This window comes from Lodderomyces elongisporus, chromosome 1 (genome assembly GCF_030384665.1).
Source record: "Lodderomyces elongisporus chromosome 1, complete sequence".
In the NCBI taxonomy this organism is placed as follows: domain Eukaryota; kingdom Fungi; phylum Ascomycota; class Pichiomycetes; order Serinales; family Debaryomycetaceae; genus Lodderomyces; species Lodderomyces elongisporus.
In genome coordinates this window covers 3,030,961-3,047,225 of record NC_083673.1, presented here as the reverse complement: position 1 = coordinate 3,047,225, position 16,265 = coordinate 3,030,961, and the positions used below count along the sequence as shown (strand labels likewise).

Sequence of the window (16,265 nt, the reverse complement as noted above, 5' to 3'; positions counted from 1 at the left end):
AAAATGAGAAAAAGAACAAAAAACAAAGAACAAAAAACGAAGAACAAAGAACAAAGAACAAAGAACGAAGAACAAGGAACGAGATCACAGAACGAGATCAAGAAGCTATGAAAACAAAAATTTTTGTATTCGATTCTTGTTTGTGTGTGTGTATGTGTGGGTGTGAGAGGGGGGTGAGAACAGAAAAAAGGAAAAGGAGTGATCACAGACGGGATTGAGTGGGACCAGAGACAGGTTTGAGTCAAATTAAGACAAATGTGTTTCCTTTACAGAAGTAAAGAATTTGTAAAGTAGATAAGATGAAGGCTCCAATATTTGTAGGTGCAAATTGCTGATATTTCACGGGAATGCCCGCTCATAATGAAATAAATGTTTTTATTGAACAACTTCCGTGGTTATCTTCTTAATGAAGTCAGTTCGGGAAGGTCTCAAACACAGGTTATGTTTCACAAATATTTCAGTTTTCCGTTGTTTGTACCTTGCGCACACCTCAAACCATTCTGTTCCGACGGAAGAGTTCTTTAGTCCGTCGGCGTTTTCCTATTTCTGATATACCCCGTTATCTAAAATTCATGCATTGAGAATTAAAAGAAAAGGAAGGAAACAATTAAACAAATTATTACGCACAAATAAAACATACGCATTTACAGACACAAACACAGACACAAACACAGATACAAACACTGACAAAAACACAGACGCATTTTCTCTTACTCTCTAATCTCCTTGCTATGTTCTTCTTCTTTATCATTAATTTTGGTTTTTAAATTTTGATAACGATAAAATGCGGAGTATTTTTTATTAATCAATAAGAGGATTTTTGGTCTATAAAAGGATGAAGAAATTCACCCAATTTGTTTTATTGCAAAGGTCCCTTTCCTTTCTTTTTTTCTTTTTTTTTTTTTGAATTCTTTATCACTACACTCACCAATCGATTAATTTAAAAATCTTTAATACTAATTACCAAAACTCAAAAATATGCACAAAGATACAATTGTTGTTACGCCTTTATCTGGTACTCCATTTGGTTGTACTGTGCAATTACCAGAATACTGCAAAAACGACCCTGCCTACTTGAACGATGAAGACTTTAAGGAGTTGAAGAAGGCAGTACTTCTGCACTTGGTGGTTGTGATTCCAGATCAAGCCGAGTTGTTGCCAAAATCTCAATACATTTTGACCAAACAGTTTGATCCAAGTATTCCAGAACCTAAAGAGGAAGCTGGTGCAAATTATGGACACGGTAAGGAGTTTAGACATGATAAGTCGGTGTTGAAAAAAGATGGATGCTCTGTGAAGAATCAGCCTCAAGTACAAATATTGGGACAAGGCAGATTTGAAGCAGACGACCAAGGAAATGAAAATGGAGAAGCAATCAACCTTACACACCCATCACACACCACCTTCCACCATACACCATTGACCGAGGAAGAAATTAAGGAAAAGAAACAAACAAGATTTTACAGATGGCACATTGATAGCGCATTGTATGACTTGTCGCCGCCAATGGTTACAACATTACTCGGTATTAAGGTGCCTCCAGCTACTCAATATCAAACAATCAAGTATGAGGATGACGGGTCCGAGTTGAAGTTGACCCAGGGAGCTACTTGTTTTGTTAGCGGCGCACAAGCTTTTAAGAACTTGAGTGAAGAAGACAAAGAGTTTGTATTAAATACAACTGTTGAGTATGCACCACACCCATATATTTTCATTTCGCCAGCAAGAGCCACTGCGGATGGATTGACTATGGTCTCTGAGGATAAAGAAATGTCGTTTGATGATTTGCCCGATTGGGAAGAGCTGAAAGTGAAGAAATTGCCCATGGTCTGGACCAACCCAGAGACAAAAGAACATCATTTGCAGGTACATGGATGTTGTCTATTCAAACTCCACACCAAGAAGCCAGATGGAAGTGTTGAAACATTGGATTTAAAAGATGCCAGAGCCAAAGTGCATAAATTAATGAGACCAGCCATTGCACCAGAGAATGTGCTTGCACACTCTTGGAAACAAGGAGATTTGGTTTTATTCTACAATCGCGGGGTGTGGCATTCGGTCACTGGCGAGTTTAAAGGATTGGGAACAGATGGGCAAGACGAGAGAAGGTTGATGCACCAATGTAACATTGCCAGCTCTCTTGATCCAGTAACAATTCGTTCTTAGATGTGTTGAGCGAGGGTTCATTCGGTTGAAATTGCGAGTGATTCCAAAATAGTATTATTTTAGAATGAGTATCTTGTATTCTTTATTTACCTTGTTTTTTTATAATTTATCGTGACATTCGTCTTTCTATTTTTTTTTTTAATATACATATATATATATATTTTAATATGCGTGTGTGTGTTTAGTTTACCCGCAATGCCCAAGCTTTTTCGTTACACTTGCTGTGATCCCACTTTCTAGCATGTATCCTTTACTCTTGGATCACTCGGCTAAATGATGGACAGTGTTCATTGAGGGGTTCGGATTTGTATATCAATCCAGGTGGTAGCACTCTCTTGTGACTTTTTTTCTTTTCTTTCTATATTCTTTTCTATTCTTCAATACATTCTCCGCCTTTTGTTTTTTCTTCGCTTTATACCTTTTTTTTAGATCAACTCCGTGCTTGCTCCAAATATTATTGCCCCTAGCATTTTCATCAACCATTTTTATGAACAAAAAATCTACTTGTCACATTGTGTATTCAATTGTTTAATTGCTCAATTTCCCACTCAATCTTTTCAATTCCCCAACTACTCAGTTCTTTGATTTCACAAGTCTACATTCTCACATTTTCACACACACACACACACACACACGCACACTTGTTCCATCTATATTAAAATATGCAGTACGTTGGAAAAGTTGGCGGATATGTATACAACCAGTGGAACTCACTCAACCCTGCAACCTTATCTGGCGCAATAGACGTGATTGTTATTGAACATCCTGATGGTACACTCCATACTTCCCCATGGCACGTTCGATTTGGTGTATTTCAAATCTCGAAACCGTCGCAAAAGAAAATTGACTTGTACGTGAATGATGTAAAGACAAATTTACCAATGAAGTTAGGTGAAGGTGGAGAGGCACATTTTGTTTTTGAAGCAGATGATAGTGACCATTTGTTGTCGCAAAGCGTCTTGACATCACCAGTGCTTTCACCTGTATCATCACCAGGTAGTTCTCCGGCAGGCAGTGATCAGGAGCCGGATGAACTTGATCTTAACGAGAAGATTAAATTGAGTGATTTACCAAGCCCAGCAAGACCGCAGAGTCCGTCGCAGAAAGCTAGATTAGTTATGGAGAATGCTAGAAAGTTGACCAAAAAATTGAATATCCCAACAAAATTAGATGTTAATGGAGATATGTTGATCGATATGGATGGATACAAAGCCAACTCACAGAAGAATATAGACAATTCTGGCGAACTATTTAAAAAAATTTTTATGCAAGAAGTTGATGGCGAAAATACCACAAATGATGGTGCAATGAAAGCATGGGATCAGTTGATTACAAAGGACGAAAATGGGAATATCAGAATTTCAAATGTTACTGATCCAGATACAGGCAGTACTGAAGAGGCACAAATCCCTGCTGCAGTTGAAAGCCCAAGTGGTTCAAGTGGTCTTAGTGGACCTGGGGAAATTGGGGACTCCGGGGAAGCTGGCGAAGCTGGTGAAGCTGGTGGACTTGGTGGACTTGGTGGACCTGGTGGACCTGGTGGACCAAGTAGTCCAACTACAGCTACCACTCTAAGTACTGTGTTAACCACTTCGTCTTCATCTACTCAAGACTCTTCCATGAAAAGCGACAAGATTTATTTCAAGACATTGAGGCTTACGTCTGATCAATTATCAAAGATGAATTTGCATTATGGTGAGAACTCCATAAAATTCAAATCGAGAGAAGGCAATTCGCAAGTATCTGCAAATTTGTTCCTTTGGAAATCGACAACGCCAATTGTTATTTCCGATATAGATGGTACAATCACTAAGTCGGATGCATTAGGCCATGTACTAAATCTTATTGGAAGAGACTGGACTCATCCGGGTGTCGCAAGTCTTTTCCAAGAAATTAAACAAAACGGGTATCACATTGTTTATTTAACAGCTAGGTCATTGGGACAATCCGATTCAACACGACAATATTTACAAGGCGTTAGCCAAGATGGCATTAAGCTACCGTCTGGACCGGTTATTCTCAGTCCCGATCGTACATTTGCTGCTCTCAAAAGAGAAGTCGTATTGAAGAAACCCGAGGTTTTCAAGATGGCTTGTTTATCGGATATTAGAAATTTGTATTTTGAAAACACTGAAAATGATGCCGATACAGATGACGAAGATAATAGGCAGACTCCTTTCTATGCCGGATTTGGAAATAGAATTACTGATGCTATTAGTTATAGATCTGTTCATATCCCAAGTCATCGAATTTTCACTATTAATCCCAATGGCGAAGTGCATATGGAGCTTTTAGAATTGGCGGGTTACAAATCATCCTACCTTCACATTGGTGAATTAGTCGATCATTTTTTTCCACCAATTAAAGAGGTTAGTTCGATATCTAATTATTGGAATAACGCACAATGGTCAGAATATATGCAGAATCACGATACTGCGAATTACGGAGATGCAAGGTCCATCAGATCAGGATATCTGCCAGGACCAGGATCACCAGGATCACCCGGATCGCCAAGATCACCAGGGTCTCCAAGAAGTTTTATGGAAGAATACAAGACCGATGAGAGATACAATGATGTTAATTATTGGAAAACTCCACTTGATTTTGATGATTTAAGTGCAAGTGAATTGGAGGATAGCGACGAGGAGCTTGACAAACAGAAGAATAAAAACTTCAAGAAGAATGAAAAACTTTCCAAGCTTTCACATAACAAGAATGACAATACCACGGCGCACAAGGATAACCCAGACTTGCTTCAAAAAGTAGTTACAAACTCATCAAGTACTTCTTCGGAACGGCCTTCCTCATCATCAACTTTTGCATCACCGTTGAAAAATTTTATGAAGTTTGGCAAGAGAAGGCAAGAAAAAGATAATGAAGAAAACAACAAAACTGGTAATAATCACAATACTGGCAATAGCAATACCAAGAATGGTGACGACGACGACGACGACGACGACGACGAAGACGAGTATCTTGAAGATGCCACCAATATCGATGAGGAGGATTTCACGGAAGATGATGAAGATTATGATACCGATGAAGATTACGATGAAGATGATTACGACGAGGATGAAGATGCAGACTATGTAGACGACGAAGAGGAGTATGAAGACGAAGACGAAGATGAAGATGAGGACGAAGATGAGGGAGAAAGTAGCTTTGATGATGGCGATGAAGGTGAAGACAAGAATAATATTTTAGACAGAAAGGTCGAGGATTCCGGTGGTAATGCGGAAGTAACTGGCAGCAAAAGTGAAAGTAATCAGTCTACACGAGGCAGCAACAGCAACCGCACAGCCAATAATGATAAAATTGAGAATATTCGTCCAAATACACTGAAATTGCACGATTTAGAGAAGAACAACAAAGCGCTGGAAAAGCTGAACTCATTCACAGCTTTGGGCGATAGAGTTGCCGATGCCGCTGCAGCCGCTGAAGCTATTTATGAGAAACAGGATAAGACAGCTAAAGAAGAGCAAGGGGTTACAAACAAAATAGAAGGGTTGCAGATTTAATTAACGTAAATGCTAAAATAAGTTTTTTTTTTTTTTTCTGGAAATGACGTAGAAACATCATCAAAGATGCTTTTCTGTGCTGATTTTTTATCGTGGATTCTTATACGTGCTTAATGAAGTACACGTCAATCAGCAGTAAAGTCAGCGCTATGACTTTGTGCATACGTACATACACACAAATATATTTATATATATACCTACATAGATATGCATTTGTACAAAAAGACAAGTCCACACATACATATGCATATATATCGGTACTTTTATTTTGCAAATGTGTAAGACGGGGTTGTTAGCAGTGGGAGAAGTAAAAAAAATAAATGTTAAATCGTCATGTCAGCTTGGTGTATAATTATGCCAATTTTTGTTTCCTTCTTTGAAAATATTTTCTTTCTCTTTGTTAGATGTGACAACATTTATTTATGATTTTTTTTTGTTTTTAATTACCTGAGAACGACTACAGATTAAATAATAAGAACCACTAGTATGTTTTGAAAGAGGAAATGAACAGCAACAATGTTTTGAATTAAATGTGAGTCGTGGCGTCTTCTACTAGAAAATAAGGGTTTTTTTTATTATTTGCCAATTATTATTTATTATTTTGGTATCTATACGTCTGATAGATATATTACTCTGCATATTGTAATGAAAAGGTATACAGGGCTGTTTTTTTAAAGAGAACTTTTGTCAAAATAATCAACAAAACAAACATGGAACATAAAGGTCTAAGTAACTTTTATTGTGGAAAAAAATCCTGAGCTTAAGAAGAACCAAAACTAGATAAGTTTTTCTCAACCCATCAATTATTGCACGTGCAATGTATACTATTTCAAGGAAAAGACCAGGTCGCCCAGTAATAATCTCACTTTGTTGCGTGGTTATAGTCTTGATTATTGAAACATACTTTGCATTAAGGCTATATGAAACAAAAATTTCAGATCCTCAACCGCAACGAAAAGCAAGCTTTTACACTGCAGGGAAGCTGATAATCTTTCCACTGTCGTTTCTGACACTGAAGAAGGAAGCAAAATTGTACTACAACAAATACTTTAACTCAAAACTTACTGCACGGGATTCAATTATTGTTAATGTACCAGAGAATCCAATAATTCCCGATTTAGAGTTTAAGCACCATACATTTGATATCTATGAGACAAAAGGAGAAGTTTTAAGAAGTAGAGAGAATAGTCATGAGAAAACACAGGACAAAATGAAGTGCGAGCTGATTGTTAGAACAATTGATGTGAAAGTCAGCGAAGCGGAAAATAGAAACTGCGACTTGCGCAAGATCTTGCGGCAGTTTGTAAACTCTAATAGCACTTATTATCGCGAGTTAGAACAATTGATTCCAGACTTGACTCTGCAATTAGACGACGACACTATTGCAGAGCATTGGTTTCAGTTAATTGGAAGCTCAGTTTGGCTTCGAGAGTATGGAGTGCATTTATTAACTTCGCGAATTGTTTACTCAAAGACTGGTGATAAGGACAGGCCGGTAGTCTCATTAACGTATGTTCAAATTTTTGACCAACATTGGCAAGAGTTGGAAAATGCAGAACTAATAGTTCCTGTTGTAGAGCAAAAAGAAAAGAGAAAGATTTTGACAAAGCAGTCGAAAAGTATAACCTACAAAATTATGCTGTACCCTTCATTTGCCTTTGTTCCAATTTATTATAATACAAAACGTCACAGACCGGTGTTTTATGGTAGTGAAGATCCTCGTCTTATACTAGTTAAGAACTCTTTAGGGTTTGAAGAGCCAATCATCAACTACAACTTGTTTCACAAAACAATAGCGCGTATAAAGAAGCCAAACGACAAAAGTGAAACAAAAGCTACTGGGGAAATAAATTTTGAAGAAGTGGAAGTGGCCGAATTTTACAGAAGTATGTATTTAGGTTGGTTATGGAGGACACAAACGGGTAAAGGCAACGTTGACCCCACTGATACCAAAAACAAGGAACACCAATACATTAAAACAAAAGAGCTCATGTTGCCCAACGGGAAGCGAACTAAAACTGAGAAAAACTGGAGTCCGTTTATAAGTTATACAGATAGACTTCAAAGTGGGAAAGATGAGCATATCTATTTTATTTACCAATATAAGGATTTACGAATCTTGAAATGTTCATTTGAAAGTGATCTTTGTGAGTGGACTTTTCAGCTAACCGATTCACCAAATATTAGTCAATTACGCGGTGGGACCCAGCTCATGAGCATTACTCAATTTCTTGATGAGAATTTGGAAAACAATTACTCAAGTATGAGGAAAATTAAAAAGTCTATATGGGCAAATTTTTCAAAACAATTAGCTAAAAGTCAAGTAGATGAGGTATGGATTGGCGTGCCACGCACGGCATTACGACGTTGTGGGTGCGGTGAGAAGCTTTACCGTCCACATATTGTCACACTAGCTAGGGTCAAGAACACTTTTGCATTAACCCAAGTCTCAAGCAGCACTGATTTTGACATTGATGTTTTGAGCTGGAGTGGCGACGCAGATCACAAATGTGTTGGTAATAATCTCATTCTTCCTAATGGGATATCTCATTGGCAAGTGGATTATGATGATCGTATTGCACAAGAAGATGTTCTCACTTTGTCATTCTCTCGAGCAGATATTACGGTGGATATCATTTATATTAGAGGTGTGTTAAAAAATATTCTTCCACTGCTCACCGAAGTTGTGAAAAATTGGAAACATAAAGCTGAATTTTCAAATCAATTAATTTATTGTGCAATAGAGGGAGCATTTGAGTATTGCAGAAAGTATAAGGAGAATGTTTATAGTGATTGGAAGAGCAAAGCTCCTGAAAAATTGTGAATATTACAAATAATTTTTTTTAAATGATGGACTTACTACACTGAGTTACAAATACTCTTTTTTAATTTTTCATTCTAAATTTTCATCTTCATTCTAAATTTTCATCTTCATTCTAATTTCTATCTTTGATTTATAATTGCATTTGCAGCTGTCATTTTTTTTATTTGTAGTTGTTTTTTAAATCTATTACTTTTGGACCTGTTTTATTGGACCAATTACATACAGAGATTTAGCCAACCCGCATTGGAAACGGCTGCAAAAGTTTGGAACCTCCTTCGTTCCCATTTCAGTTTTGTGTAACTTGTAAATTTTTTCTCTCCCATTTTTTCTTTTTGAGGTTGGCGGGGGTGGGGGGGGGAAGAAGGTGGTGCGGAAAAGGGACGGTAATTGACACAAAGAGGGGCAGAAAAATAAAAAGTGTGGAATACACGGAGCCTAGGTCAACAGCAAAGTCTATTCTAAAAGTAGGCGCAAGATATTATGAAAGGTTGAGATAACGAAAAGAAAAAACAACAAACAAAACATCAATTAACAATTTTTTAAAGACATCGGTAATTTTTCTTTTTCTTTCTTTTTTTGGGGTGGGATGGGCAATTTATGGCTTATGTTTGATAACCGAAATTGGGATGCTTCCTGGCTTACATTGAATAGACTTGGATTAATTTCAGAGGCAAAAGAAGAGAAGGAGGCGTGCAATAGTATTGTACCCCACATCATTAATTCCAATTTTTTCCTCTTCTTTGTTTTTTTATTCTTTTTCTTTTTCCGCTATCATAAGTTCAACAAATAATGTTTTTTGTCTCAATAAGAACTTGCTTAATATAATAATCAAAAGTTATCTTGGGTTAAGTTAATAGTCAAAAGCAGTTGGTTTATACCAAAGAGCCACTATGAGTGCTGACCAAGTGTACATTTTTAGCAGACCACGTGTATTAAAGTTCGCGTTAAGTAGTTTTTTTAGTAGTCTATTTATAGTTACAGTTATTTTTATCTCCTCTTAAAATTTCTACTTCTTTCCCTTTCTTTTTTTTCGTTTTTCTTTTTAGGTTCTTGCCTCAGCCACCTTTTTCCTCCGTCAAATATCACCATCATCCTTAATTCCTTTCAATGAAGAATACCTTCAAAAGACTTAGGGTAGAGATTTGAAGAAGATGTAAATAATCGAAAATTTGCTAGTCAACATTTGATCTTTTTTCTTAGTCATTTTTCTTCAACGATAAATGTTTTAAAAATGGTGTTTCGAATTAGACAAAATTATGGGTTCATTTGTATTGTTTTTGTTGTCATTGTATTGTTAGTGTATTCATGTCGCATGGGTGTTGATACACCCATGGTGGTCGTGTTTCAAGAGAATTCTATTACTGAGCAGCATAGTCATGAGTCCATACTTGATGCGAATAAAAATACAACTTATATATTTCCAAGTCAGCTTCCAAAAGGTTCAAAGTATGAAAAGGAAATTAGGAAATTCGTAATTGAAAAAGATCAGTTGATTTTCAATAACGTGGTAAGGCCAAAATTTGCAAATGATGTTGATTTTTCAACTACGCAATTTAAGATAAATAATCACAACAATGATGAAAATCTAGAACATAAAGAATGTAAGGAAAATGTTAAAGCAGTGGATATAAATGTAAGTCCTTTAAGAAATATAAATGTTGATCTTCATCGAGTCTTGACCAAATTTGTCAATGAAAACTCCACATACTATCAAGAAGTAAGAGATTTGATTCCAGAATTACCTAAACAATTAGCAACAAATACAATTAACCAGTACTGGTTTCAATTTATGGGTAGCTCAGTTTGGTTAGAGCAATACGGAGTACACTTAATGACTTCAAGGATCTTTTATACTAAAACAGGTAGCAAAGTCAAACCAGTTGTATCATTCATATATACACAAGTATTTGATCTAAACTGGAAAGAGATGGATAATGTTACCCTAGTTATACCCATCGAGGGAGAGGGTGTAAGGAACGAAGTAAAAAATGGCAACAGGAACAGGAACAGGAACATGAACAGGAACCTGAAGAAAAAGAACCAAAAACTTGACATTGGATACAAATTGGTGCAATATCCAAATTTTGTTCAAGTCCCAGCATACCATAACCATCAAAAGCAATCAGGTAGATTCTATGGTGCCGAGGATCCAAGACTATTGTTGGTTCGCAACAAGTTGGGCGTTGACGAACCAGTTGTAATCTACAATTCATACCATAGAAAGATTTCAAAGTACCGTGAGGTTTCTCGTCCCTCCTCTTCTGATATTGATAATGATAACGAAGAGACAGGCGTTACAAGCTTCAAATTTCACCGAAGTATGTTCATTGGATGGTTGTGGCAGACTCAATCAGGAAAGGAAAATGTTGATGAATTAGATCAAAAGCACGCTCAAAATATGTACATTAGAGTTAAGGAGTTGGTTTTACCACTGGGAAAAAGGGAGAAGAAGGAAAAAAATTGGACACCGTTTGTGGACTACAAAGAGAGAGTGCAAAAAGGCTATGATGACTCGCTCAAGTTTGTTTATCAGTTCAAAGACTTGCGTATACTTCGATGTTTGTTTGATAAAGAAACTTGCGAATGGGAGTATGAATTACAGAAGAATAAGCTTTCCATAAGTCCATTTCGAGGTGGCACAGAATTGATCAGTTTATCTCAAATATTGGCCACACACAGCTCGTTGAAAAAACCAATGTCTAAATCATTAGCTTTGACTTCAACTTCGTCATCAGCTTCCCTGTCCTCTGCTGGATTAACCCTCAAGTTGACGGAGTTACAAAACCAACTCCAAATTCAAGATGGCGAGATTTGGATTGGATTAGCTCGTACTGCATTGAAAAATTGTGGTTGCGGGAGTCACTTTTATCGTCCAAATTTGGTTGTCTTGTCCAAATTGAACAATACATATCTGGTCATACAAACATCGAGTAGCCTTGACTTTAATGTTCCCGCGCTCAACTGGGATGTAGTATCAAATGATGAATCAACAAATATTTGCCAGGGAAAGAATTTAATTATGCCAACGGGGCTTTCCTACTGGGACTTAGGTTCCGGGGAAACTGATATTTTGACATTGACTCTTGCTCGAGCAGACAGTACAGTAGATATCATATACGTGAAAGGAATTTTGAAAGAGATTTTTCTGTTGTTGGTGAACCCACCTAAAAGTATAGATGGCAATTCAATAGTCAAGTGCGCAATTGATGGTGCCTTAGACTATTGCAAAGCTTATGCGAAAGAAAATGGCGAACCTCCAGCGCGAAGAAGCATTGAAAGCCTTTTCCAGTAATTTAATAATGTGTGTGTAAATAAATGTGGATGTAAAGCATTGGTCAAATCGATATACTTTAATCTTTAACAGCAATTAAGGACATGTAAAGTCCGTTTGGTATTTTTATCAGCTCGAATTGAATTAAAGTCTAGTTTAATACAATCATCATATTGAATATAGAAGTAAACTCTATTAGTTTTTCTATCCATTATTCAAAGTTAATGGAAGCCGAAAAAAAAAAATTAAAAGAAAAAGAAAAAAAATAAACAGGTTTGGTTTGCATATTCCAACAAAGAGACTGGGGGTGCGAACAATAGGTTCCAGAATTTCCGGCACGTGGGACTATGGTGAGAAGATTCAGGTCTTTAAAACTCAACAATTCAAAACTTAAAACTTGAAAATCAACAACTAGCTTTCTTCTTTCCGCGATTTTTAATAATTCAGAAATGATATTAGATAAGGTATCATACTATTGAAGTAAAAGTACCAAATGAAAAAAAAAACAGGGAACAAGCTAAAAATTACAATCAGAATTAAAATTAAAATCAAATACATAAGAAAAAGAAAAAGAAAACGAGGGTCTCCCATCCAAATTCATCGCTAAAGCAGTCGTGAGGATTAGACAATAACTATACACATATAGCACCTGTAGAAAAATGAAGAAAAGTGTATATAATTGTGATTTTTTGTTATCTTGGGGGTTGCATAGCCACGAATTAACACGGTGATTCTTTCAAACCATCTATATTAGACAATAGAGGTTTTTAAGGAGTGGTTTTGAGCTCGCCAGATCGTGTACCTGACTAAGAATTCTGGGCATCAATAATTAGAATTTGCATTATCCTTTGTTGCAACATACCATCCCTTTGCCCCTAAATTCCTCTCAACTTTAAATCTCCCACCTCTGAATCTAACATGCTCGTGGTGGTGATTGCGATTGTGATTGTAATCGTGACAATCGTCAAGGTCAAGGTCAAGGTCATGGTCATGGTCATGGTCATGGCGTACTATCATGTAATTTTTTTTGTGTATTCATAAAGGCTTTTTGGTATTACTCCACCATGTGTTGCTAGCCATACTTTAATTAAATAATATCCTAGGATGCATTCACGAACCAAATCTGGCCAATAAAGGTTCAACAATTGATGGGACAAGTTCTTTTTCTTTCCACCAAGAAATTTTCATAACTTTTCATAACTTTTTGTTCTGCTTTGTTTGCTTGATGTTTTGTGCAAGCGAAGAAAGAAATAATAGGCCAACTCTTGTAAAGCCCTATTTTCGTTTTCGTTTACGTTTACGTTTACGTTTTTGTATCAGTATCAGTATCAGTATCTGTTTTTGTTTCTTTCTCCAAGCGAAGTATAATATTCAACCAAATACACTCCATTATTACAAGCCCTCTATCTCTCACCTCGTCCACCTTCACCAGCCCCTCAACACACACACACATTTAATACGCGTCACAAAAGAAGGTTACCATCACAATCTTTAATCTCTTGGTGTATTGAATTATTGTTAAAAAATCAAATAATATTAGAGTCAGACACTCAAAATATCCTATAGTTTTATATTTTTTTTTTCTTTTTGAATAAATTGTTTGGTACCAAAAACTAATATACACACACATACACACATTCCATTTAAAATTGATTGTGTTCTTATCAAAACAACCATGTCATGCCGTCAGCAAACGATACTGTCTATTTGAAAACAGTCCATATAAGCGAAAGAAAAAGAAAGAAGAATCAAAGCCAAAAAAAACACTGAAGTAAAAAAATAATAAATAATAAATAAAAAAATAAAAAAAAAAAAAATAAAAAAATAAAAAAAATGGAAAAAGGAATAGAATGAGAACAAAGGCAAGATAGAATTACTCGTACATAGATACAAGAATCAAAACAAAATAAAACAAAATAAATTACACGTCGAGGTCCTACATCATCTTACACGAGATTGCAGAACAATTGGCAAAAAGAACGGTATTTATATATAATAAAGAGTGATGCGGACAAATGACAAATTAATCATTTAACTCAATCTCGATATACAATTTTAATGTCCAATGTTGCTCCTTGCCAATACTGAACGAATTTACTACTTGACTATATTCCTTGATTTACCAATTACCACTTCCTCCTAGTAGAGACTTTGATAGATTTTAACTACCATATACAATATACTTACATTTAAAAGCACAGCCACAAGAAAAACTGCAAATACAAGAACAACTGCAAATACAAGAACAATTGTAAACACAAGAACAATTGCAAATACAAGAATAAATACCGACTTTTATAATCAACCACAATATATCCCAAAATATAGTACATGCTCTCTTCTAGAAAGTTTACAGGTAGACTCTGGCAATGGTCTATAGCCATAATTGTAACCGTTTTTGTTTGTGGAACAATAACACATTACTCGGAAGTATCGCCGCGATCGCTTCTATTTGATGCCACGAGTAGGAAGCTGTATCGAAGAATACTTTTCCCACAAAACTTTGCTAATAACAGAGATGAGTTGACGAATTTTATCGATGCAAACCCATCGGCTTTTAAAGTTAAGAAATCGTCAAGTGGGCGATTGAAGAAACCAAATTTGCAATTTGAACAAGCACTGCCCCAGGACCCCAAATCAAACCAGTTGAAGTCCTCTTATCATCCATACAAATTTTCAGTCTATAATACTTTAAAGGACATTGATTTGGAGTTAAATCGGTGTCATGAAATAAAACAAGAATTAAATATGTTTATCGATAAAGCAATTGATATGAAAACTCCATTAGACAAGGTGTTGGAGCACCTACTAAAGGAATTGCAACATGGCTCTAACCCATACTTTGAAGATATCCAAGATTTAATCTTGCCCGAGTTGAAACTACAAGTTCATTTAGGTGTTGTTGATAAATTTTGGTTTCGAATAGCAGGAAGCTCAACTTGGCTTGAAGACTTTGGCGTTCATTACATGATATCAAGAGTGTTGTATAGCCCTAGAGGAATACGAAGCCGGCCTATAGTGTCACTTACTTATGCTCAGATTTACGATAAAGATTGGAACGAATTGGTTGGGATTAACCTTGTTATACCACCAATCAAAAATGGAACACACGTTGAAGAAAACGAGGGCAAAGCCACAAAGAAAAACTTTCGACTAATGGAGTACCCCCGCTTTGTTGCTATTCCATTCTGGCATGATGTTGATCAATTTGATAATCGATACTATGGTCCTGAGGATCCGCGGCTTATTTTGGTCATGAACGAGCATGGGTATGAGGAACCATTACTCGTTTACAACTCTTTCTATGTTGATATGCGACCATACGACGACGATGAGGATCTGGGCGAGCCCAAAACTCAAGAGTTTTTCCGAACAATGTTTATATGCTGGCCTTGGCAGCTTGGAGAAGACAAAGTGCATAATAAAGTAGTTGAGTTGAAAATAGAAAATTCGGAACCAATGAGGGCTCAAAAAAATTGGACACCGTTTATTAGTTTTGAAGATCGAAATGAAGTGGGATATGATAGGCACATCAATTTTGTTTTCCGGTGGGCTAACTTGGAGGTATTAAAATGTACACTAGATGGAAGTTGTCATTTTGAGTATAGATTTGACGAATCCTTATCTGTAAAGAATGAAGTTGGCCCTCTACGAGGTGGTACGCAATTATTCAACTTGCATTCAATCATTCCGTTCAATTCAGATAAAGAAGTTTGGGTTGGGTTTGCCCGTGCCCATATTGATTACTGCGGCTGTGGCAAGGCCATATATCGACCAAATTTAGTGGTTGTTACCAAAGAAACCGTTGACACAGAATCTCATTTTATGGTGACGCACGTTTCATCCTCCTTATCATTGAACGTTAGTGTTGGTGGCTGGGATTTGCAAACACCAGAAGCCAGATGTTTTCGATCAAGTATTCTCATTCCCAATGGTATCTCCCAGTGGAATGTTGAGAAAGATCCTCAAAGCAATGCCATATTAGAGGATTACTTGACTATAACTTTATCTATTACCGATTTTACTGTGCATCGTATAAACATTAAAGGACTATTAAAAGAGATTATTAACTTGGGTGTTTTGAAAAGTCATCAACCAGCATGGTTTATGGCAAGCAATGATAATATTGTATGCGCAATCCAGGCTGCTACAGAATTTTGTCAGAATTACGGCGAAGAAAATAGAATAGTAGGGTTGGATGAGTTTGCTGATGACCGAGAAAGTCTCGTACCAGATGTTGCTTTGGAAAATTATTTTCATATTGCTCGACTCTACGAATTTAGAGGGACATAACAGACAAAACAGTCAGATTTACAATACTAAGGTTGGAAAGGTAGAAACGATTTTAGAGTAATTTTTTTACTTTTACCTTTTCCTTTTTTTCCTTGTTTTTGTTTTTGTTTTTGTTTTTGTTTTTGTTTTTGTTTTTGTTTTTGTTTTTGTTTTTTTTTTCACTTTTTTTGAGAAGCTTTTCGACATTTTAATT

At 36.3% G+C, this 16,265-nt stretch overlaps 5 protein-coding genes across 5 annotated transcripts; all 5 read left to right on the top strand. All coding sequences in view use genetic code 12, as the record gives it.

The window, feature by feature from the left end:
* Positions 1 to 978: 978 nt before the first annotated feature.
* Positions 979 to 2,166, top strand: PVL30_001093 (uncharacterized protein; the record flags this gene model as incomplete). Its single annotated transcript, XM_001528558.1, has 1 exon — positions 979 to 2,166. The coding sequence occupies one exon, from the start codon at positions 979 to 981 to the stop codon at positions 2,164 to 2,166; it is 1,188 nt and encodes a 395-aa protein (XP_001528608.2).
* A 662-nt stretch (positions 2,167 to 2,828) lies between these two features.
* ned1 (lipin Ned1) lies at positions 2,829 to 5,684 on the top strand (the record flags this gene model as incomplete). Its single annotated transcript, XM_001528557.2, has 1 exon — positions 2,829 to 5,684. The coding sequence occupies one exon, from the start codon at positions 2,829 to 2,831 to the stop codon at positions 5,682 to 5,684; it is 2,856 nt and encodes a 951-aa protein (XP_001528607.2).
* An 817-nt stretch (positions 5,685 to 6,501) lies between these two features.
* Positions 6,502 to 8,508, top strand: BMT1_2 (Beta-mannosyltransferase 1; the record flags this gene model as incomplete). The annotated part of the gene is made up of 1 exon (XM_001528556.1): positions 6,502 to 8,508. One exon carries the CDS (start codon positions 6,502 to 6,504, stop codon positions 8,506 to 8,508), a length of 2,007 nt encoding a protein of 668 aa, XP_001528606.2.
* Positions 8,509 to 9,820: 1,312 nt separating this feature from the next.
* BMT1_1 (Beta-mannosyltransferase 1) lies at positions 9,821 to 11,800 on the top strand (the record flags this gene model as incomplete). The annotated part of the gene is made up of 1 exon (XM_001528555.2): positions 9,821 to 11,800. One exon carries the CDS (start codon positions 9,821 to 9,823, stop codon positions 11,798 to 11,800), a length of 1,980 nt encoding a protein of 659 aa, XP_001528605.2.
* A 2,310-nt stretch (positions 11,801 to 14,110) lies between these two features.
* On the top strand, positions 14,111 to 16,072 carry BMT3_2 (Protein of unknown function (DUF3589); the record flags this gene model as incomplete). Its single annotated transcript, XM_001528554.1, has 1 exon — positions 14,111 to 16,072. The coding sequence occupies one exon, from the start codon at positions 14,111 to 14,113 to the stop codon at positions 16,070 to 16,072; it is 1,962 nt and encodes a 653-aa protein (XP_001528604.2).
* Between the last annotated feature and the right edge of the window lie 193 nt (positions 16,073 to 16,265).